The sequence below is a fragment of the Saimiri boliviensis genome, chromosome 1, assembly GCF_048565385.1.
Source record: "Saimiri boliviensis isolate mSaiBol1 chromosome 1, mSaiBol1.pri, whole genome shotgun sequence".
NCBI lineage: Eukaryota > Metazoa > Chordata > Mammalia > Primates > Cebidae > Saimiri > Saimiri boliviensis.
The window spans coordinates 220645221-220670980 of NC_133449.1; the positions used below are offsets into that span (position 1 = coordinate 220645221).

The 25760-nt window shown below is 37.7% G+C and overlaps 1 protein-coding gene across 18 annotated transcripts in view; it reads left to right on the forward strand.

Moving 5' to 3' along the window:
* The window catches only part of MEF2C (myocyte enhancer factor 2C), a 168418-nt gene that overhangs the window by 102397 nt on the left and 40261 nt on the right, over nucleotides 1–25760 (forward strand). For 14 of the 18 annotated variants that reach the window (XM_074383821.1, XM_074383827.1, XM_074383833.1 and 11 more), the window contains one exon: nucleotides 23629–23772. In XM_074383821.1, coding sequence (XP_074239922.1) covers nucleotides 23629–23772 — 144 coding nt within the window. Of the gene's footprint in view, nucleotides 1–23628; nucleotides 23773–23831; nucleotides 23970–25760 lie in introns of all 18 variants that reach the window. The other 4 variants (XM_074383865.1, XM_010340554.3, XM_039461414.2 and 1 more) reach the window with 2 other exon arrangements.

A 25760-nucleotide genomic window follows, 5' to 3' on the forward strand; every position in this document is an offset into this window, starting at 1 on the left:
TTTTCTGAAAGACAAGGCTTTGTTTGAGGGAACCTGACAAACTGCCATAACTAACTAACTCCTAAGGTCTTAAAAATTCATATTTGTAAGATGTATTTTAAAAGAGCATCTTAAATGAAAGTATTGTAAAATAATGTACATCGTGTAATAATTAACAGAGGAAACTCTGTTATAATAAAAACCACTTACTGCTTGCAATTAAACTCAAAACTTTAAGGAGTTTCACAGTAAGAAAATTATTCATGTGACTCACTGTAGCATAAGAGAGCAGCTGACTCATTTTAGCTTAGCTCCCTTAGACACGAAATTCCCTTAGACACGAAATTCTCTTGTTCGGCCTGTATCCCCTTGATATACCAATATTTAGTCTCATTCTTACAATTATAATTTTAACTCAAGCAGATTTTCACGTTTAATCTTTAAAATGAAGTAGAAACTACTTTGAAAAAGAGCATTTCTGGAGTAGGATGGCTTTCACTTTCAAGAAACAGAACTCTGAATAAGCCATAAAAAATATATGTGTGTGTATATATATATATCTATATCCTTATAGATATATATGCCGGTTTTTGAACGGTAATGCTTTTTTTCTTTTTTCTATTTGGTTTTGCTTAAGTAATCTGTAAACCAGGTCAAACATAGCAACAGGGTGTGGAAATGTCAGCACAGTTCATAGGGTTATGCGGGTCTGAGCATTGTTATGTTCAGTTCCTGTAATGCTGCTGGTGATAAGACTCTTGAGACAAAAGACGATAATTGATGGAAAGAGGCTTAAATCATTGCTAGAAGAATCAAGGTCCTTGTATCTGTGTACATCGACTCTTCTGGTCTCCTTCCGTCTTGTAAAGCATTTTGTCGTCTTGCATGTTGGCCCCCTACTGCTCTTTGTAATGGATGCAGACCACAAGTGATTCCTTTATGCAGCATACAGGGTGTAATTGTGTCTGTGTGGTGTATTAGTAATTACCAAGCTGAATTCCCATATTGTATCTTTACTGCAGGCATGGAAAAATAGGACATACAACCCTGCAAAACCATTTTCAACCTAGATAGTGAGCCACTTAGAGCTGTATTCCAGGGACAAAGCCTTTTATATGAATACTTTTGAAACAAAATTTTCATTGTTGAGTCATTTGTGCCATGCAGGATAAATTCAGTTTGGGAAGTTATTACCTTTGATATTATATTATTCATTTCTGACTCTTCAGCAAAGCCTTTGTAATATGAAAAATATTGGCTTTTTTTAACTACTGAAATAAAAAATTTAATATTGCTAGATGTAACAGTGATATGGGCTATGGTAACTATGCTATTGTACAGAAAGAATAATGCACAAATTACTACATATAATAGATTCCATAACATTTATAAACATGAAATAATGTAGGTATTTTAGTGGCATTTTTATCTTAAACAGTTATATTTTATACATAATTTATAGATATTGGCTCAAGCATTGTTAAACTTCAGAAAAAGCTGACAAAAAAATTTTGTTACAGTAAACAGATATAAATTAATTATTAATTTCCTTGCTATAAAATTTGCATCCATCCTTTATGTATTATGTAGCTGATATTGATTTGACTGCCTCCAAATCATTGTGGATTTGAAATGTCTACAGTATTATCTGTAATAGAAGCCAAAATAATGCAAGCAGCTTGTCTTAAACAAGAGAAAGTATTCTTATTGCTTATTCTATGCATCAAATGCTTACAATGACGGTAAAGAACTATTAAATAGAAGTGCAAAAAAATTAATACATCCATTTCATTATCGGTAATCAATGCAGTTAGAATTATATTGCAAATTATTCACTAAGGCATTCAAGATTGTCATTATATTTTCACCTTTGTATCTGAAAGTGGCCTGTATATCTTAAAAATGCACTCCCACTTTTGTCTGTAGATTTTTTATTCAAGCAATAATTATTAAATTCCTGGGATATACAGAAATTTATGTTGATGCCAGGAGAAACACAAGTTTGGAAGACAATGTCTGTGACCTCACAAAACTTACAATCCAATTAAGGTAGAAAATACATGTGGGAATCAATTGCACAAAACAGCATAATGAGAACTATGGAGTATTTAGGGGAACAGAGCACAGTGTTGAGGATCATCAGTTCTGGAGGTAGACTGCCTGAGTTCTGAACCCATCTCCATTGCTTACTAGCTCTATGTCACTGGGCAGATTACTTAGGCTGTCTGTTTCTTATGTCCATCATTTGTAAATGGAGATTAGTAATACTACTTCTGCTTAGCTGCTATGAGGATTAAATGAATGAACATTTAAGAAATGCTTAGAACAAGGGTCCCACACTTGGTAAGGTTTATGATAATGATGATGATGATGATGACAATGATGGCAGTGCTGCTCCTGATACCACGTCATCAAGTAATAAGTGCTAGGAAGAAGTTTAAAAAGTCAGTATAGGCAGCCATGATAGGTAGTCATTTTTAGGCTCAAACAAGTGAAATTCAGAAAGATTGTTATGAGTCGATAAAAAAAAGATGTGAACAAACCTTTCAAAAGACCAATTATGCCAAGAGTCACAAGAAAAAAGAAACAAGGGCATGAAAAATATTGGCTTGGTATAAAGAGAGTATTCACGTAAAGACAAAGATAGAAGAAAGATGGCAAGGAAAATGGGAAGAAGAGACAGGGAAATCAAGCACTCGAAATATCTAATGTGGAATTAGATGTGATACAAATCAGCATCAGAAAGACACCCCGTGGTCTCACGCAGTAAGTTAGCATAATGACAACTCTTAAGAGAGGTTCCACTGGAAAAGACAGAAACAGTTGTGAAAAGCAGAAGTGCCAAAATATTTTACTTTTTGTAAGTATGTATAAGTGTGTGTGCTAAAAAAGCCGAAAAACATTCACTGTACTTACATTTTTATGTCATAGAACAAGTTGCTTCAGAAATATGCATATAATTTTAGTTTGCACTAATAAGGTGCACATGCCTTTCTCTGACTGAGGACTGTTATCATATACGATGTGTTAAAGAAGCAAGTTATAGAGGCTTCAGGAGGTTTTTTGTTTGGTTTCGTTATTGTTTTTCTTTTCCTTTTTTTTTTTTTTTTTTTTTTTTTTTTTTTTTTTGAGATAGTTTCACACCCGTCACCCAGGCTGGAGTGCAGTGGTGCAGCCTTGGCTCACTGCAACCTCAACATCCTGGGCTCAAGAGATTCTCCTGCCTCAGCCTCCCAAGTGGCTGGGACCACAGGTGCCTACCACCACACCCAGCGAACTTTTGTATTTCTTATAGAGACAGGATTTTGCCTTGTTGCCCAGGCTGGTCCCGAACTGCTGGGCTCAAGTGATCCTCCCACCTCAGCCTCCCAAGTGCCTGGATTACAGGAGTGAGCCACTGTGCCTGGGCCAGGAGGTTTATTTTAAACTATATAAGCTTCTTTACATTAAATTGAAAAAAATTGAAAAATAAATCAAACTCTATACATTTAAAAGTTCCTAATGAAGTATGCGCAATTTTTTTTTTTTTTTTTTTTTTTTTTTTAGACAGTCTCGCTAGGTTGCCAAGGCTGGTCTCGAATTTCTGGGATCGAGATCCTCCCTCCTCAGGACATGTGCACTTTTAATGACCACGTAAACAGGTCAGGATTCCGAATACAATATTGTCAAATACGAAAACTGTACCCTTACACTTTCGCATCCATATGACAAAAGTCTTGCCCTTTCATAAGGACAGCGTGGTGCTCGCGGAGGGACACACACGCATTTCAGGGTCAGGGTTGCCTGGTTCCTGCCGCTTTCATAAACTTTGTGATCTTGGGCAACATTCTAAATATCCACCACGCTTCCGCTTCTGAAGCAGTAAAATAGGGATAATAAACCTCACTTTTGGTCTTCTTGTAAGAATTAACTGATGTATGTGTGTAGTCATTAGCACATATGCTCATACAGCTGTTATTTCTCTTCCTGCTGTTCCTTTTTGCATATATAAATTTAGGCAAAATTTTTAAACTTTCACTGATAGATATACACCGCACACTTTGGACACTGAAATCTTTAGTATATTTGGTGCTTACATTTAAATAAAATGTCGCATTTTGTAAAATTATCACATAATACATATATATTTCTTGTGTAATAACGTTACTAAATTCTTCAGAAATAAAGTCCTCACTACACAGATTTTTAAATTAGGGAAAGGTTAGAAAAAGGAAAACACAAGGAGTCAAAAGTAATTCTATTAAGAACAGTCAAAACAGAGTTGAAAAAAATAATAAATGGAACTCTAAAATAGAGGGGCTTGCTCAAGTTCTCTTAGTGAGCTCTGGTAGATAGCATTAGGATGTAATTTATTCCTTCGTTGTCCCCTTTGAACTACTTTGTATCCAAGGAAGAGCAGTTAGGCAATGAGAGAGAAAGTGAGACAATGAGAGAGATGTAGGGAGAGAGGGAAGGGGGTAGGTTGATTGAGATTTCAAGACAATGGAAGTAATTAGCAAGGCTAACACAAGTGTCACTCTGCTGCCATTTTCTTTTCTGACACACAAATAAATAACTGATTTCTTTAAAGTACTAGTCAGTCAACAGTGCTTAGTGTGATGATATTGTTAACAGTGAAATATGTATGTCGTGTATTGCTTCTAGGGTGAAACTTAAAGTATCTTTGCGTTGGCTCCCTTGGTATTTTGATGGCAATAAGGATACATGCTCTTGGAAATAAGCCAGGCACACACTAATGTATTACACATGTGGCTTAGTTCCAGGTGAACAGGTATTTTAAATATTCTACTCATATACACACCATGTATATTGCTGCCGGGAAAATATATCATTTTTAATCCACTGGTGTTTGTTCTGAGCCACACCTTTTTCGCACTGTGAAGTCTAAGCAAGACAAACTGTGATTTGCGGGGGGATGGCCATCTGAACCCAGCTTTAACTGATAGGTTGTACAACATATTTGTAGTTCTGAACTCTGCACCTGGAGTCTGGCTACTAAGATCAAACTGCTTGCTGACCAGCATAAAAACAAATAGGAAAAGTGTTTTCCACAATTGAGTTCATACAAATACAGCAGATTTTATTTATGTTAAAGAAAACTATAGTGAATTATATGATAGCAAATTCTTTTTTTTTTTTTTTTTTTTTGAGATGGACTCTCACTTTGTTACCCAGGCTGGAGTGTAGTGGAGCGATCTTAGCACACTGCAACCACCACCTCCCAAGTTCAAGTGATTCTCCTGCCTCCCAAGTAGCTGGGATTACAGGCACCTATCATCATGCCGAGCTAATTTTTTTTATTTTTACTAGAGACAGGGTTTCACCATGTTGGCCAAGCTGGTCTCAAACTCCTAACCTCAAATGACTTACCCACTTTGGCCTCTCAAAGTGCAGGGATTATAGGGAGGAGACATGAGACACTGTGCCCAGCCTGCACATTTTTATACTATGATTAGGTGAACAAATTCATTTTTCATTAGAAACCACCATTAAGTTTGCAAGCATTGTAACAGAAAACAACACTTTTCTGAGGCCTAAATTACTGTATTGAAATATTACCTTCTGGAGGGAAAAAGATAAAATCTATCCAAAAGTACCTCTAACCAGAAATAATTTTGAAGACTTTCAAATGTTTGGCTTCAGGCTGTACACACACACACACACACACACACACACACACACACACACACCCCTACATACATTCACATATACATGCGGTTAATGTGAGACTGGCAGTTTCCAGCACAAAATATATAGCTCCCGTTTCACTGTGCACAAGTTCTTGTGTCAGATCAACAAAACTTTCATTGATTTCTATCTAGCCACTTGGCTTCGAAAATAATGTAATGCAATGGGCGGTGGGCCGGGGGAGAGTTTCTACCTTGTTTCAGCCACCTGCCTTAACCTCATGCCTCATCTCGGTATAGTCTGGATTCCTTTGATGATTAGTTAAAAGTGTGCATTACCTCATGGAAACAGGCTTTGAACTAAGTTTTGCTTCCTTCTAATGGTATGCTTTCCCCTCATCTTTTAACAGTGATCTTTTAAAAAGAAGTGAGATTCTATTCAGAATGATGATGGTGATGGCTGTCTGAGGCATTTTAAAACTATTAGGTGGTTAGTATGTGGTTAATATTATTTATTCAACAGAAAATGGACTTTAAGCCCATGTAAAGAGCCAAGCATCATAATTATAAACTTTTTTTTTAAAGTTATACAACTTTGTTTAGTTTCAGTTTTCCTGAAGTCCAGTTTCCCATCTGAGAGACGATGGTATTGGCCTGGCTGTGGGAAACCTCCAGAGAAAACAAGGAAGCTCCGTGATTGCGGAAGCCGTCGGTGACTGTGGGTGGCATTTTCTCTGCTGAGTCAGGACCTGCCAGCCCTACCCCAGGCTTCTACTAACAGTGCAGATTTTCTGGCAAGATGCAAAACTCAAGTCTTTGTGGTTCTTGAAGCTCTTCTGCAGATTCTCCTTTTCCTTGGTACTTTGGGAAATTTTCATTTTAGAAGATCACATCTTGCTGTGTCTTCCTCGCAACTGTTGAAAAAATTGGGAACTTTAACAGTCATTTATTTTATTTTTCCTCTCATCTGGCCTATAAAGTAATATGGTGTTATGTTCATCTTTTTCAACAAACAGGAGAGGGAAGAGATTATGTGCCCATAATTTTAGAAAGAATTTTTATAGGACATACAAGATTTCTCCATGATCCCTCACTTTGCCCAGGGAGAAACAATAGTTTCTCCATAAAAGCATCCATTTTTCTCTTTTCCCCACTCTATTTCCTCAACCCAAGAGAAAATGTAGTCCTGTAGTTACCAGCCTTTGCATCCCCCATCCGCTCAAGCAAACTGAAAAGAGGCAAGCAGTTGGCTTCTGCATCTGCAGAGTGTAGGTGCCAAAATAATAAAGTGGACCTTTTTCTTAGTCACAGAGACTTAAGGTTCTTGCTAGTATTACTCTAATCATCATAATAAACCTGTGCTTCATTTTATGCAGATAGGTACAGTCCATATGTTATTGGGAAGAACTTCCTTCCTAGTCTTTGGGATGTTAGGAGGTGAAAGATTTAGCCCCCTTTCTTTTTCTTAGGGCTTCAATAACCTACACTTCATTTTAGCTAGTTAGATAGTACCTACATATTGGTGAAGGGCCTTCCCATCTATTCAGTCGATATTATAGCAAAAAAATAGGAAAAACATTTTAGATAGTATTGTTCATCAGAAAAGGAATTCTGTTACATACACTTCCCTTTATGAAAAAATAAGATTTGTCAGACATTTCACCAAGTTCAGCTGAAAGTAAGTGTTCAGAGGATACACAGACATGGTTTAGGCAGTCCTTATTGTTGGACAACCTTGCAGAGGCAGAATAATTCAGTAGCTAAGAGGGAAAATCCTGGAACCCATGCATGGGTTCATAGACTTGGTTCCACCACTCCAAACTTTGTAAACTTCAGCAAGCTTTTGAACCTCTGTGTGGCTCTTTTTCTTCATCTGTAGAATGGCAGTCATTGTCAAGAGTAGCTTGTGAGGATTAAAAAAAAAGGCCATGCAAAGCCTCAGGCTCAGTCCCTGGCACATGTGCATGCTTGGTAAATGGTAGGTGTTATTGCTGAGGAATGGATTCAATTAAAATATTAAGAAAATTAATATTTTGTTAGTGATGGAAGACTGGTTTAATTTCCTCTTCGTGCCATAGAAGAGGAAATGTTGTTTTTATAATTACCTAATGAAGAATACGGAAGAAATGATTTTGCAAATGATACTCTTAAGCTCACCACTGAACTAACAAAATCATTGAGATTTCATAAGTTATGGAAATTTAAATACCTAATTTAAAATCAGGCTTGCAGTACATTTCCACAGGTAATACCTGAAGTTATTGAAACCATCATGACTACAAAAACAGGCAGCCGGGAGGCCAGGTCTACAGAGTCTGTTCAAAGAAGACTGTCTGGGGCCAGAGGACAGAGTGCCCGTGGGGCTGGCAGCCTCCACTTGGCCTTGCTGAGTTAGACAACAGGTGCCAAGCCACTGTCAGCTGTGGACATCAGGATGAACAAAATTGCTGATGGCCTGTAATAAAGCTTTATGTTAGATCATAAAATGCTGAGCCTAGATGATGAGAGACAGTTCGCATAGCAGGGGATCACTTGATGTGCTCACTTCATTATTTTTTCCTCTCTCTCTTTCATACAATCTTCAAATTCTCTCCTTTTCACTCATTTTCATACTTTCCCTCTTTCCCTCCCTCCCTTGTTTCTCTTTTCTTTCCTCTCTCCCTTCCAGTATCTTTCTATCTATTTATAATCTCTCTCTCTCGTTTTTAGTATTCCTATTTTTAAACATTTTCTAAGTAGAACAGCGGTTACTGGAGGCTGGAAGGGGTTGACGTTACCAAAGGCTGGAAGGGGTTGATGACAGTGGGAATGAGGAGCTGTTGATCAAAGTGTACAACGTTTTGAATAGACAGGGGGAATAGGTTTTGAGAGCTACTGCACAGCAGGGTGGCTGTGACCAATAATAATGTATGTATATTTCAAAATAAATGAAGTTCAAATGCCTCGCCATAAAAAAATAAGTAAGAGAGGCGGGGCATGGTGGCTCACACTTGTAACCCCAGCACTTTGGAAGGCCAAGCCAGGGGGATCACCTGAGGTCAGCAGTTTAAGACCAGCCTGGCCAACATGGTGAAACCCTTCCTCTACTAAAAATACAAAAATTAGCCAGGTGTGCTGGCACAGGCCTGTAATCCCCGCACTTGGGAGGCTGAGGTAGGAGAATTGCTTGCACCTGGGAGGTGGAGGTTGCAGTGAGCCGAGATTGCACCATTGCACTGGAGCCTGGGCAGTAGAGCAAGGCTTCGTCTCAAAAAAAAAAATAATAATAATAACAACTAAGTAATTGAGGTGATATGTTAATTAGTTAGACTTAATTATGCCACATTGTATACACATATCAAAATGGCACATTATACCATATAAATGTATACAAGTATTGTTTGTCAATTCAAAATAAAATTACTAATAATTTTTTTTAATTATGGGGGAAGCTTCATCATAACAGTTAAATTCATTAATGAAATTATCTTCTCAATTTTAAGAATACAAAATGATCATCAAAATAAAAGTAGAAAAGGCATTTGATAAAATTCAGTTTCTATTCCTGATAAAAGTTCTTAGCAGACTAGGAATAGAAAGAAATTTCATTAAGTTTATGAAATATATCAATAAAAAGCCTTCATAATAAGTATATAATGGTGAAACATTTGGCTCATTCCTTTTAAAGTTATAAATCAGATAAAAATGCCCCCATCTCTGCTGTAAGTCATACTGAGGGCCTAGTCAATGGAATAAAATGAGAGAAGAAATAAAATATATATAAATCATACACATAAAATTCGTTCTATACCTTTCCATTTTTCAGTTCTCAGTGCCACTCTAGCTTTTATGGCATCACTGAAATCCCAGGTGACAATGCACACCTAAGAATATTATCATCTGTGTAATATATTCAGTCATGGGAAATGAGATTTTGTTAATTAAGAATTGGTCCATAATTTTGGACTGTGGATTCATATATGGATAGCATTCAGAGCACAAGGAAAATAAATTGAGATGAGTTTGATTTTAATTATTAGTTAATTTAATTTGGAAACATAAATTTAGGAAAACATTAACCTGCCCATAAAATAGTAAAGTAACTTAGTCTATATAGGCTTTGATGAGCATACAGTATCAATAATAGTAGACTTTCCAGAATATTTCTTATGAATTATATTTTATTTGTAATTATTTAATCTAGAAAGAAGAATCTGTTTGCCATAATGCAATGTATATTAGATATTTTCAGACTATATTTGTACATGACTTGTGTACCCTTCTAACAGTTACACTCAATTCGTAATTGCCTACGCTCGTGAAAAAGGATCCTTCACATTAGCACTACAAAACAGCAGGAACTACAGTGTGAGTCCGGGAGATAGCAACCCCCAGTAACAAATGAGCCAGGAGCTAGAGGGCAAGTCCCAGTGGAAAGTTGGGCAGAGGACCCTAACACTGAAATGCTACTCGCACTTTTGATTTCAGTCTTAGAAATACTCTGATTATTTTTCTGGTACCAGCTGGAAATAATTATATTATTAGGAAAGCAAATAAAGTCCCCTTCATTAGAAAACTTAAAATTTGCATTGATTTATGAAATTCCCAGGGCCCAGTACTCTGCCAGGTCCTAAGGATACCCAGATACAAGGTACAGACTTGCCCTCAAGTAACGCAGCCTTGCATGGAACAGAGGCAGGCACACAGTTGCATTGCAGCATGCAGAACTACGACAGGACTGCAGAGAGGATGCCTTTAAACAAAGAACGCCCCTGGAATGATGTCTGTGTGTTTGGTAAATGCAGCAGAAGCCTTGAGAAACTGCCTGAGAATTTTGAAGCACATTTATTTTTAAGCACCTGAAGCTCTTATCAAACAGTACTATCAAACTTTCTTTCATCAGACACCTACCCAATTCAACTGAACGTAATATCCACCACTTATTACAAAATCACGTATTAGGTGAATGGTAGTGAGATAATAGCTACAGAGGATAAATGGATTGGATTCTTTCCTTCTCTACAAGTAATTTATAATGTGATAAGAAATATAAGACATAGAAACTTGTTTCCAGAAAAAAAAACAATTATTTGCATTTTAAGTCTACTGTTATGCATTTTGGAAATTTGGTCTGTGAGACTTTCTTAATGCATGACGTAGTTGTGGGTTGATAGAGGTTTGTTCTCTGACCAATGGACAGCATCCTATAAATCTAACAACTTCTATTTCCGGGTCAACTGTTGAACCGCAAGGAGTCTTTTCCCCAGAACTCTGACTTCCAGTTGGCCTTTCTGCCTCTTGTTCTCTAGGGAGTACATCCTGCTTTCCTGTCCTTATGCCAGGTCTGATGAAGCCCCAAGATATCTGTCTACTGGCTTAACTGGCCCCAGACCAGCAACCATCTACCCATTATACCTTTCATCCCCTCTGTTAAGCAGAAGGTTTGCCAGTATATTAACCAATAAAATGAAAACACTAATACTGCCTTATCCAAGTCCCAGGAGAGATTTTACATAGAAAGGGACAAGTAATAGACAGGTAAGACTAGAGACCAAGACTGCTCACCTTTTACAGACCTGGCAAACACAACTAAAAGGCAAGAGAGGTTTGGTGCTCAAGGGGGATCGTTTGGATTCTTAGCCACTAGCTTTTGCTTAATCAGCCTGAGCCTCTCTATTATATATCATCAGGCTGTCATTATTCCCCTATAGGACGCCTATCCAGAAAAGTTAACCAATTTGCAGCAACATTCTACTGTCGGATACCCTACTAATTGCCAAGGATAGAAGGTTCTCAGGAGACTTCCTGTCTGCAAGAATCTTATAATCTAGAAAATGATATAAAAGCAAGAAAACAGATAACAACAATATGAAATAAATGTTAATTACATAGTTCTAAGGAGTATAAAAGAGACATTAATTCTATTAACTCTCTCTTCCACGTTTTTTTTTTTTTTTTCCAATTTAAGTTTATGTATGAGGATTGGGGATGATGGGCTTAAGGGATGGGTGTTACTAGGGGTAGAAGCAGCGTATGTGTCCAGCATGTATACAAACCTAGTAAGTGCTGTCTATGTGTTTTCAGATTTCATTGTAATTCCATTTTAAATAAGAACCTCTGTTGCTACAGCCTTGAATTCTGTTATTCTTTTATCAACAATGACAATATTTATTGAATGTCATCCACGTGCTGGGCACACTCAAGTTGCTGTGGATACAGAGGTGAAAAAAGGCAAATGTTCTTCTCTCACGGAGCTTTGTTCTAATGTAATGATACTCTTCTCTCCCTAGGCAGCCACAGGCAGCTGTGACTTAACATATTCCGTTCCCACTATCCCAGTGATGCTCCGCACTCCTGATACTTCACTTCTCTCACACATATTGGAACAATATGGGTATTAAGCAATATGTGTTAACAGTTGTCAATGGCAGTCTCTGGGATGGCATATCACAAGCTCAGGCAAAACACTCAATTAGCATCTGAGTGAGCCTTCACAGAGCATATTAACTGGGGAGAAAGAATACAAGAGACCCTCCCCACTCGTTGTTGTCAGATCACTGTAGAATAACCAAAACCAAAATGAAAATTTTCAAGAGTGAATAGCTTATGGCCACTTCTTGAAGAGCAGGCTGATTTATTAGGGAGAGGGAGAAATCAATTAAAAAAAGATTTGAATATCAGGTGTTATGTGGGAAGGAGTTGAGGATACCATAAATGAAATCTGTGTTCACAATTTAGAATTGGTCTTTGAAAAATCTCTCTACCTGCCATTTAAGAAATTGAAGAATAGAAAATAACTTGCAGTATTTTTGGTGCTATCCCATATTGAAAAGTATCATTGGTGTTGTTGGTCCTGTGACGTAAGACGTGAAAACCACAACATCGAGAATGTTCCCCGTCAGGACAAAGGCCAGCCCAGGAGAAAAGTGGGCCAGGGTCAAGCCCATTAGATCTCTTTACCTCTCTTCAACCTGACAGAGACAGGAATTAAAGGAAACAATTCAATCTTCATTTCTGGAGTCCCTGACTGGCTCAGAAATGAGGATTTCGATATTGTAAATTCTCAGCTATGATCAAAATTATCATGACACAAGTCAATCAGTTGCCAACCTCAAGTCTTTATTTTGCAGTGCCTTATAGAAAGTTCTATGTATACTCTGCTTTTCTGATAAGCTGGTAATAAACTAGAGCTCCCAAATAACAGATTCTTTAAAGTGCAAGGATAACGTCCTTGTTTCTGAGGGGTGACGTAGAAATAGGGAAGACAATGCACAAAGGTGTTGATTGCAGTAAGTTTGCTTCTCAAATATATGTGTCCTCCTAGTGGTAACAGAGCAGCAGCAGCCACAGATGGCTGGGGAGCCCATCACACTCCAGACTCTGAGCAGGTCTAAACACAGAAAAATCTCAGCATTTGTGATCCAGATACAATAGTCTGTGTCCCTTCCTCCATTCCCTCAGCTCCCACAGGGTTGTCCTGTGCAGCAATCGTGAAGTCATTCCAGCGACTGCTTTAACCTACCAGAACTTGTACTCCTTACATTTTGAGGTAACAGTCTTATTAAAACAAATAAATGATACTGTCACCCTGCAAGACCACCCAACTCATTTCAATTAGTCTGTCACTGTTGGAAAGTCTGGCTGTCAAGTTTGTTTGCTTATTCATGTATCCCGTGAACCATAACTGAGAATCTTGGTTGAGCTCACACATATTGAACGAGTCCTATGTTGGGGACCAGAGATGCCCATTTTTCACGGAACTCACTACCTGGTGGTGAAGCAGACATGCTAAAAGATAAATTACAATATAACATACCACACATAAAAAAACAAAAAGGTCAAGGACAGTATGGAGAAAGGAGTTCCTGAGTGCCTTCTAGAAGAGTTAGGAAAAAATTTCACCAAGTAAGTGAAGGTATTAGGTAATAGGGTGTCTTATGACAATTAAGATTTGTGTAACTGAGAGGAGTAGCAAATGCTATTCTAGCAAAGATGGAATGGCATGTATCAAAGCAGTGTTTTTAAAGGATTGAGCTAACTTGGCAAATGACATGAATTCCCCGCCTTGGCCAAAACCCAGTGATACAGTTTGGCTGTGTCCCCACCCAAATCTCACCTTGAGTTGTTATAATCCCCACTTGACTTGAGAGGGACCCAGTGGGAGGTAATTAAATCATGGGAATGGATCGTTCCGACGCTGTTCTCAAGATAGTGAGAAGTCTCATGAGATGTGGTGGTTTTATACATGGGGTTCCCCTGCACAAGCTCTTTTGTCATGCCTTTGCTTCTGCTCTGCCTTCCACCATGATTGTGAGGCCTCCCCAGCCATGTGGAACTTTGAGGCCATTAAACCTATTCTTTATAAATTACTCAATCTTACTATGTCTTTATTAGCAGTGTGAGAATGAGCTAATACACACAGCATGCTAAAGCCAAGAGAAAATGAGCCTAGAGGCAGGTGGAGGGTTTATAAGGAGAACAGCCGTACAATTAGATGTGCATTTTAATTAGACCCTGCCAGAAGTATGAAGGAAGATTGACTGGAAGGTGGGAGTCCGAAAACAAACAGACAAAGCACAGGAGACCAGTTCGAAAAAGTAATGATAGGGGAGTCAAGAAATGATGGAATCAGGGGTGATTTCTGGGTTTTCAGCTTGAACAAGTAGGTTGTGATATTTGCTAGGAAGGGAAAGATGGGAGAGGAATGGGAAGGAAGGAATAGGCTGGAATCCAGAGAATAAATAGGAAAAGAAATGATATAGTAGAAGAGATCGTGGGAAATCCTGTAGAAATGAGGAAATGTGGTGACTGCAAAAGATAGCTCTGAAGTGACTGGTGAATGCAAAGATCTAGGGTGTAAGCGACTCTCGTTTCAAATGACTAATCACGCATAGACTCCAAGTGAATAAAAAGGCATTTAAAACTAGGAAATAAAAATAATGATTTGACCTTACTTTGATGACCCAGGATAATATCTACATCTTTTGTTAAAATAAGTCATTAATGGTTTATAAAAGATGCTCCAACATGTTATTTGGAAAGCATCAATGCCTCAAGATTCAGCCTTTTTGTCCCTGTAACCCATTTGCAAGTAAAATGCCATGGTCTAAAAAAGGTTAGTATTTAACAGTTACAATTATTACACATTTTATACTTTCAGAAAACCTGCTCTCTGATCTTTATTAATTTATTCCTTCCCTCTCTCAACCTTTGTTTAATTCATAGTCTGTCTTGTCTTTTCCTTCCTTATTTAAGAAATCACTAACATTGCTCATTCTTCAAAACAACCTACAAGTTCATTCTTTGCATTCCAGCCTTTCTTTCTTTCTTTTTTTTTTTTTTTTTTTTTTTTTTTTTTTTTTTTTTTGAGACGGAGTCTTGCTCTGTTGCCCAGCTAGAGTGCAGTGGCACAATCTCAGCTAGCTACAACCTTTGCCTCCCAGATTCAAGCAATTCTCCTACCTCAGCCTCCTGAGTAGCTAGGATTACAGGCACACACCACCACGCCCAGCTAATTTTTGTATTTTTAGTAGAGAAAGGGTTTCACCATGTTGGTCAGTCTGGTCTTGAACTCCTGACCTTGTGATCCACCCTCCTCAGCCTCTCAAAGTGGTGGGATTACAGGTGTGAGCCACTACGCCCTGCCAGCCTTTCTTTCCTTAACTTTCATTATAAAGATGATTAGGATAGGCCAGACACAATGGTTCATGCTTGTAATCCCAGCACTTCAGGAGGCTGAGGTGGGTGGATTACATGAGGTCAAGAGTTCAAGACCAGCCTGGACAACATGATGAGACCCCCCATCTCTACCAAAAAATACAAAAATTAGCCAGGCATGATGGCAAACACCTGTAATTCCAGCTACTTGGGGGGCTGCGGTGGGAAGATCATTTGAACCCAGGAGGCAGAGGTTGCAGTGAGCTGAAATGGCAACACACTTCACTCCAGCCTGAGTGACAGACTGAGACTCCGCCTAAAAAAAAAAATGTGTATGTATGTGTGTGAATGTGTGTGTGTGTGTGTGTGTGTGTGTGTGTGTGTGTGTGTAGGGTTAACGGCATATACTATCATGCATTTCAATCATTATATATTGAATGTTCTGTCTTTAGTATTTTGCTTCACATTTCTGCTGGATTGAGGATCTCAGGGAGTGTTTCACAACTAACGTGTGCCAGACTTCCCCATCTCAGCCCTGTTCTAGGCCAACTCATGATGCATGCCCTGTCCGGGTTCCAAGAGAGGTTTGGTGGAAGAATCCTTATAAACACCATATCCTTGATCTGTCCTGAGGAAGCCTGAATCATCTGATTGGCCCCAGAGTCACCCTGATTTTCCATGAATTCCCGCAGGCAAAGGTTGGCCCAGAATAAGACCAATGTAAAAGCCCAGGAGAATAGCAGAGCAGTAGACTAGCATCCAGGAATGGGGGAAAATGATGAACTTTGCCCAAGAATTGGAAAGCATGCTTAATTCAGATTTATAGTATCTGACTCACATTCACAGATTTCCCTGTGCTCTTTCCCGCAAAGGTTTTGTTTTTCCTTTTCTAACCTTTACCTTCTGCCTAAAATATCACTCCCTTTTTTCTCTTTCCATGCTGAAAATTCTATGCCCTCTTTCAAGCTACCCTTTTGATCGCTGAGATTGTATGCTTATGACTTTCCAGCATTAAAGATTTCATTGACTGCTTAGTTTTTCTGAGGGTCTCTAGATCAGTACCCCCAAAATTTAAGCATTCAGTAATGTAAAACTTGTGAGTTATAATGTTTCATACATAGCGTAAGTCATACATAGCCTACATTGCACTGCTTTCTACCTTAAAAACTGTACATTTAAAAAATATTAAATATGTGAGTTAAGAATAAAACACCGAGTTTTAACACAGCATGAAATGGTAATATGAAATGGCCAAAAAAAAAAAAAAAAAAAAGAAAAAAAGAAATTGCAGTTGCAAAATACTGCAATGAGACTACTCTTCCTCCCTGTAATATTTGAACATTCTTCTCTGTTCTGTTCATCTATTCATTTTGAAATGAATGCTGCAACTATCTAGTAAGCTCTGACCACTTGCCAGGCCTTGTGCTCTGTTCTGGTGATAGGAGATGACTAATAAACTATTCCTAACCTCCACTAGCTCATGGTAGCAAGAAGAAAAACATATAAACAAATCATCTTTATCATATGTTAAGAAAAATCATCTTAGCATCCAGAGGACCACAGGCAGCATCTGGCACATAGTAGCAGTTAGTAAATACATATCAAGGGGTCTGTATCCTATTACGGTCTTTGCCTCCAGTCAGCCAGACAGCCTCGGTCAAGTAAAGAAACCTCCACATACATTAACATTGAAGTGGAAATGTGTGTTCCATTCATAGTCAGCTAGCATTTATTGAGCATCTACAGTAAGTCAGACTGCTCCATGGTGAAACTTTAAAGTGGGTAAAGCAAAGTGCTTTTTGTTAAGGACATCTCAATCTAGCAGAGGGAGACAAAGACATAAATGATCAATAATGTGTGATTAAGACTATAATGGAAAAATGTGTCGAGTAAAATGAGTGCATGAATGAAGGAGAAACTGATTCAGCCCAGGTGATCAGAGAAGTCCGAAGAGAGGAGACAAGGTGTCAGCTGCCGTTTGAAGGAGGAACAGGAATGGAGGGCTCATTCCTGAAGGAGAGCCCAGCTCCAGCAGGGATGCAGGAGGGAGCATGCAGCTTGTGTGCCACTCTTGCTCACCCCCTGTGGGCCTGAGGAAGGGCCAGATGATGCTTGGTGGCCTCATCCAGCCTACAGTATCAATAATTAGCACCATTTGAATGTTTATGTTAAATAATTTGAGTCCCTTAGGAGACAGTTGGTGGATGTTCCCTTGTGTTCAATACATGAAAAGTCTTTCAAGTCTTTAATTTGTATGTCTTTTATTTCCATAATTTGAAGATGAAAATGATTCCGGAAAACAAAAATTCAGCTCCAATATTAAGATTATCTTTTGAGGAAGCATATAAAAATAAAAATAATGACAATCTCCAACTCTCTCCACCCCTTCCCCAGTAGAAGTTGATATCTGGTTAGAATGAGCATTAATAAATAACCTAGATGAATACAGTATTGTATGGTATTATATTTTCAACTTTTTATTAAAATTTTTACCTCAAGTAAATAATTTTTGGTAAAATCTAATTTTTCGTACTCTATTGGATATGATTTGCTTGTCTAATTAAAGTCTACCTGTGATCATACTAAATTTAATATATTAATATGTCTTTTCATTTCTAGAATAAGAACAAAGAAAAGGGACTCTGTTACTACAGGGAGAAATAGTATAGACAATGCTTACAGTTTTATAAAAAATTTCTTAGATCTAATCGTCCCCCATTCTAAGGCAAAAAAAACATGCAATATTATAGGTCAGGTCAGAGCTATTGAGTTTTAAATTCGTATTGGCTGCTTTCCTAACAAGTAGGTGCACAAAACAGTATCTGGCACATAGTATGTTTTCGATAATCATTTGCAGAATAAATTTTAAATGAAGAAAGTCACTAGGCACAGCCCTCAAGGTAGCCACTCCGCAGATAATAAAGGGTCAGGAAGCAGCAGCAACGTGAGTACTAGCACACCAATATGGAAACACATTTAGGAAATATTCTTAGAAACTCCATTTATAGGCAGCATTCATTTCAATTGCACTTCCTATTCCTACGTGAATTTACTACTTCCTAAAGATTATTCACCTTGTTAAGAGTAGATACTTATCTTCATAAAGCTGTGATCGACAAGCACAAAATGATTTAGGATCAGAGGAAAAGAAACTACCTTTTCTAAGCTGATGTTGGGTTTTTTTCTTGGCTTTTGTGTAAGCATGACATTCATGCAACTAATAGTAATAATTCCTGCATGTGTTCTTGACACATCAGCCCTCTGAAGTAAAGATCACCCTACTTATGCAAGAAAGTGTGACTACTTGGATTTTTAACAGATGTTAATTGGAGTAATTTGGGGGTTTCTCCAGGTTTTTCTGCCTGTAAAATGGCCAGGCACAGGCAAAGGATGATGATGGCAGTATACATTCTTGAGGACTGATTTTGCAGGCATGTAAAGAAACTGAGTGGTTGAAAGCTTTTAGTCTGTGATGGTGGTTCTCTGAAAAAAAAAAGCTGAATTCTACTTAAATAGCATTAATATAAAAATACAGCTTCATGTAATTTAAAAGGTCAATAATTTAGTTATTTGTTTTTACTAATAAGAGATCATTTTTAGAAGAATAGAAGGAAAAAACTTTTGTAAATAGCAAAATAGTATTTAAGAAGGGAAAAATAAGTTTTAATCACTGCCTAGGAAAAGGATTTTCTAGTTGATAACATAATGCCTAAAACAAGAAATGAGAGCTCCATGTGGCATTCTTTTTCATTTCTATTCCTTTCAGTAACAAAATAGAATCTGTTTCCCTAATGAAATTCTATTTCATTAGAATTTTTGAAGCACCTGTCACCTATCATCATCAGTTTGTAATTATTTCAAGTTTTTCCAGTGAGCAAATGTAATAATGCAGGGTCCATATGTCCACATGTCTGGGAGGAAAGATTCCACGTGGTTTTTGGATTACCTGTCTGGACTCTTTTTCCCATTTATTGCTTGGAATATGTCACCTTCTGTCAATCTAATTACTCCTCTAGGAAACGGCTGTTCTCAGCTCACAGTATGACAATCGCTGTCTTGTGAAAATCTCCCAGAAGCCTCTGTAGTTGGTAGATCTACCTCAACAGCGTCACTCTGACGTGGAAAGCTGACTTCACTATACAGGCTTACTCAAGATTTACTTATGTGCTCCGAGGAAAGAGTCTCTTTCGATACGTAACGAAAGAAGCTAGTAGGTTTAGGTCTCTTGCCTTATCTTGGACATAACGTGAATAAATCTTTTCAAACCATAGTCAGTCGGCTGAGAGACAGTATATACATCTAGGACTTCTAGCCCCCATAAAACAGTAACAACTGAAATACCTACGTTACCTGACCAGTGGCACTTGTAAAAGATCAGAGAAGCTTTCAAAGGCCAACAGCAGAGATTCTGATTTTGCTAGAAAAGGGCCTGAAGGAATAATGCTTATTTATCCATTTAGTCAGCCCTTTAGTTCATATCAACTATTCATTATTGTGAGAAAGACAGACTTGGCTGAATCTAACAGAAATTCTTTTGTTATCATTAAACAGCTGTAGATTTTTAATATAATAAAGATAAAACTGCTCTTATAGTTCCACATTCACACTATGGTATTCAAGTTTGTGCCATCACTTCCATTTTCAGAGCTTTATAATTCCACCATAATCGTTTGTTCTTGGCAGAAATGTATTATACAGGCACTCAGCTGAGGATAATATTTTTGAACAATTTTTTCGATGTTCTTTCTGGTTATGTGATTATGAGAATTTGGAACTCAGTATTAATTTGCTCTTCAGTTTTGTGTTTGTATATCTCAAAATGCTCTTTTTTAAATAACACAATTTAACTTGAATCATTACTTAGATTTGGGCGATATTCATAGCAAGATAATGCAGTCAGATACAGAAGAACGTATCGGGAGAAAATGAGCCACGTTTTTCCTTCTCATCACTGCCATTTCCTTTGTGACTTCATGTCACCTGCCTTGTTTGTTTAATAGTTTATATAACTCTTCAGGTACAAAGTGAGCTGCTGACCTAATTGTTTTTTTTTTTTTTTCATTCATAAACTGATGTGTTTTGTGGACCAATATGCATTCTAACTCTTGACTAAAATTTGACATCTACGAAAATCAGTATTTTAGTTATATTTTCCTACTTGAAATTTCCCCTCAGCCTAATTTTTTTAAATTTCTAGTTCATTTATTTCAGTGTCCAATTTACTACTATAGTTAGATGAGTGAGAGAGATCAAGTCTGCACCCATCACTTCACAAGTGTGAGAAAACAGGCAGGGGAAGGGTGGGCTCCACACTGTCTCCAGACAGGAGGCAAATAGTCATCGCCTGACTTTGGGCCATCGTGCTTGGCCATGTGGGTTTGACACCTGGCATAGGTTTACTGAAACTCTTCATGGAAGACTTGTGAGAGATAATGGGTTAATATTTGTGGAGATCTTTCAACAAAGTGTAATTGATGTTTGAATTTTTATAAACCAAACACAATGTCTACCCCCTGAAAGCTTTGTGAGAATATTTAGCACACATGTATGTGCCAGATGGATTGTAATGACAGTTGATAGGCCTCTCCTAACCCTTGCGTTCTGTTGTCAGAAATCTGCATATCAAAACAACCATAATTTTTACAATAAGATTTATTGGTTAAAAGATTTGGATGCATACTGAAAAATCTACTGCCGAAATAAGACTATAAATTAACTGTATGGAAGACTTTAAATTAAAGACTTCTGTAAGAAAATTCTTGGCAGGGTGCCATAGTTCATGCCTGCAATCTCAGCATTTGGGGAAGCTGAGGCAGGAGCATTGCTTGAGTCCAGGAGGTCGAGAGCAGCCTGGACCACATATTAAGACTCTAATTCTACAAAAATAATTTTTAACCCAGTGTGCTGGTGCACAGCAGTAGTCCCAGCTGCCCAGGAGGCTGAGGTGGAAGGATTGCTTGAGCCTAAGACATGGCGGTTGCAGTAAGCTATGATCATGCCACACTGCATTCCAACCTGGGCAGCAGAGTGAGACTCTGTCTCTAAAAAAGAAAAAAAAAAAAGAAAGAAAGAATATTTTTAGCATGCCTTTTAAAAATATAGGCAGATAACTTTTGAAAAACATCAAATAATATTTTCTTGATCTTACCTATTTTTCTCTATACAAGTGAATTCTTCTGAAAAATATGTGGAATATAATGCAGAGCACTCAGAAAGTATTCTTAAAAGCTCAAAGATATGCAGAGATCAAAGCAGAAACAAACATCATAATATAACAGTTATCAGCCAAAAGAATGTTCTTGTGGTTGAGATAATAACTAATGCGTATGAGGCACAGGAAGTTAAGTTAGTAAATAAAATTTTTATTCTAATGTATTGTGATATTCTTCATTATTGTAGAAAATTTCTAAGAGTGCTTATGATGAGTGAAAAATGATGCCTGAAGATCCATGATAAGGGGACAGGTGGCCCCACCAATTATAAATTCCCCAAGATTGTAAATGTATATTTTATCATACTGTGTCAAAATATTCATTTTAATATTCAAACATTTTACCACATAATAAACTGTAACCATATGTTTATTTGTTATATTATACCACTATAACATTAATAAATATTTACAGAGCCACTGTGTATCCTAGATATATTAGAAATGATAGCTTTCTTGATTTTTTAAGTGAAAACATTCAGTGCCTCAAAAACTAATTTTAAATAATGTTACATTTGTTACACATTGATAAGAGCCAAGGAGTTTAGATTTTTAAGACTGACACCCCCTTTTTAACTCATGTTGTTTTATTTATTTTCCCCAATTGCATGAATTAAAGATGGGGTGTTATCTCAGCTTTGAATTCCTTAGCTTGATGTCACAGCTTTTGCTTTATTTGTATGTGAATTCTGTCTTTAATAAAGATGAGCTCTGCTGAACTTTCCATTAATGAGAGACACTTAGGTATGCATCTCTTTATAACAGATCTTGGTGGTACCAGGAAAATTCAGAAATGTTGCTAGTCTATTAATAATTAACATGGCAAGCTGTATGATTAATCAGAAGTTTTATGATCTCTAGAAACATAACATTATTTCTGTAAATCGAATTGTATACAACTAAGTTGACAACCATCAGTTTAAAAAAAAAAAAAAGGCAGGCCAGGGTGTGGTGGCTGAGCCTGCAATCCCAGCACTTTGGAAGGCTGAGGCTCTCCATGAGGTCAGCAGTTAGAGACCAATCTGGCCAACATGGAGAAACCCCGACTCTACTAAATATACAAAAATTAGCGGGGCATGGTGATGTACCTCTGTAATCCCAGCCATTCGGGAAGCCGAGGCAGGAGAATCGCTTGAACCCAGGAGGTGGAGGTTGTAGTGAGCCAGTCACTCCACTGTACTCCAGCGTGGGTGACAGAGTGAGATTCTGTCTCAAATTTTAAAAACCAAGTAAAACTTGGGACTCCTAACTCATACTTTTTCTGTTACAATGTTACATTAGTATTTATTATTCTGTGACAGCTGAGACTAGACCAGACTCACATCCAGGAGACAGGAGGTTCCAGATGAGGCACGGACTTTTTACTTTCACGTGTCAGTCTCAGGGTGATTCCTACTCAGCTGAGAAACCAGGAGATACCCTTCCTAGTTTGGTAGTTAATGACTTGATTACCTGTTTTTGGTGTTCTTCATCTTCCTTACTCAGCTCAGCTGTTTTCACTTTTCTTTCCACCTATGTGTAGGAAGAGAACTTCTCAGTATTATAAATTTTGATAAGATTTTCACATAATGAGAACCCTAACAAACAAAAGTAGTTCTTTCCATAAGCACAATGTCTGAGCTTTCTCACCGATGCTTGTTAGGAATATTAACTGGGTTCTCTTATACCCTTTAGCTGTCAAGTACATCAGAAGTGGGGGTTGTGGGGGCAGACACCACTAATGCCAACCATTAGTTTAAATTCACACTTGGATCTCTTTCCAGCGTTTCTGCTTCTGTCTTCATCACAGGTTTGGAAATCATGTAATGTCCTGATTTCTAATTTTTCTGTGGGAAGAGAGTGTTGCAATTTGCCACCTTAATTGTTTTCTGCTGTAATTGCCTCTCACTAGATATTTGAAGCATACATGAATTCTGTGTTATGAAACTTTCATCCTTATACCCTCTGTTCATTGACTGAATTTAGTTCCAAAAGGAATCCTTCCCTTTTATTTTTTTAAACTGCTGATGAGCGCTCGATTAACATGACTCAGTTTCTAACTGTGGTTTCTCTTCTTTAGTAGAATAAAGCATGTGTAATTCCCTGAAATAATGGACAGCTTGAACTTCTTTAATGCTCCTGAATGTCTCTTACAGCCTTTGTCTAGGTTTGAACTTTGCAAATTATGTATTTCAGACGTTGAGAAAGAAGGGCCTTAATGGCTGTGACAGCCCAGACCCCGATGCGGACGATTCAGTAGGTCACAGCCCTGAGTCTGAGGACAAGTACAGGAAAATTAATGAAGATATTGATCTAATGATCAGCAGGCAAAGATTGTGTGTAAGTACTCGGAACACCCTTCATTTTTTTTACTCTTGATATTTCTCTGAACCTGGCAGGCATTGAACAAGAAAGAAAACAAAGGCTGTGAAAGCCCCGATCCCGACTCCTCTTATGCACTCACCCCACGCACTGAAGAAAAATACAAAAAAATTAATGAAGAATTTGATAATATGATCAAGAGTCATAAAATTCCTGTAAGTACCAAAGGTAGATGGCTGGTCTGCTGATAACTGCTGCAGTAACATACCTTAACCCTCTCAGTGATGGCTTTCTCTAAGACTCTTCGGAAAGTCAAACAGATAAAATAGCCATCTATCCCGTGGGCAGCTCACTTAGAAAGCAAACCCTAAAGGATGCTGAAATTATGTAATCTAACAGAGTTGCCATCGACAAGTTCATTCTGAGGTAGAACAGTTCACAGGAGGAAGAGAAAGATTTATGAGCCACACCCTGGATTTACACAATCTTTTAAACACACAGTCCATGCAAATCACAATGCATGAGGAAAACACTGGAATCTCCTTCCAAACAAGTTTGAAGATTGCTATAAAATACACAGATTATATATTGTTTGCTGAGAGCAGATACACAAGTGGATCGGCAGTTCTTTCATGTAAACTGACAATCATCACCTACATACAAGCTGATTTCTAAATAAAACTTTAGCCCCTCTCCCTGTACATGAAATTCAACAACAGCACTGAAGGGTTAAAGCTAATGCTCGCTGCAGGGAACAGACTGCATGAAACCTAATGGTAAGATTTCAACATGTTTGTGTGCTGGGGTGATGTTAAAGCTTTATCAGAATATTATCTGCTTTGCCACCAACATTTTCCATGCTTTAACATTTGGCTAATTTTTGTTTTAACCAAATGAAAAACATTCTAACAGTCAGTCATATGCCTTGCCAGACATTTAAGAGAAATAACTGCATGTATTATTTTGTTGTCCACATACATAGGATGAAAGTATATACTTTAGGTTCTGTCATCAATCAAATAATGTTAATGTTGTGGCATAAAGGGATGAAACCTAAGGTTCACATGCCTTCTGAATAACTAATGTTAGTGTCTGAACCCTATAATTGTATACAAGTTCCTTGATAGGTAATCAATTCCTTTTTTAAAAAGTTTCGTTTTTTGTAAGTTAGCAAAACAGCCTAAACCTGAGGAATTAGAGACTGAGGTGAGAATATGTTTTGGTGATTACAAGTGCAGATATTTGGAGACAAAGCCTGAGGCCAAATTCACAACTGCACTCACAAGATAAATTAATATTTACCATAGTAGCTGCACACTCAAACCTGTATTAAATTTAATTGAACATTTTAAAACTTATTTTCAAAATGTGTGCATATTAAAATTTCTGTCCTCATAGATATCTATCTGCTTCTTTGCCGAATGAAATAACGTCAGCAGTAGAACTTTTGTTGAATCAGAATGACTAATACACTGTATCATGAAGGAAAGCTAAGTGCTGTAAATTCGTAAGGGTTTCATAAAACTGAGTAGTATATGCACACATTCACAGTGGATACTTTATAAAATGAAGTACTTAGTATCATATGCAGCCATGCATCTTTGTTATGTCCAGAATTCTTAAATGATAAAATATCCATTGGGGTTTTATTCTGCCCAGAAGAAGGAAAGAAAGCAGCTCCTTTGGGCCAATTTTTAGTTCTTACGGTCTGAGTTTCTCTTGCTATATAATACACTGGTGTGAGCAGCTGTGCACTAAGGTGTGTGAATGTAGGATGTTAATGCAGAACAGCTTCGGCATGTCAGATAGTAAGAATCGCCTACTTAGTTGGAATAAAGACAGATGTATACAGTACTGGTCATCATTCAGGGGAGGCAATCATAAATATAGGTGGAGTTTTAACCCCTAACGTTCTGGGGAAATGCACATTGGATCATTTTTCTCATACTTTAGGGAGAGAGACATGCAATACATACCTAGATTCCCTCACAGGCTTTCAGGCTTTC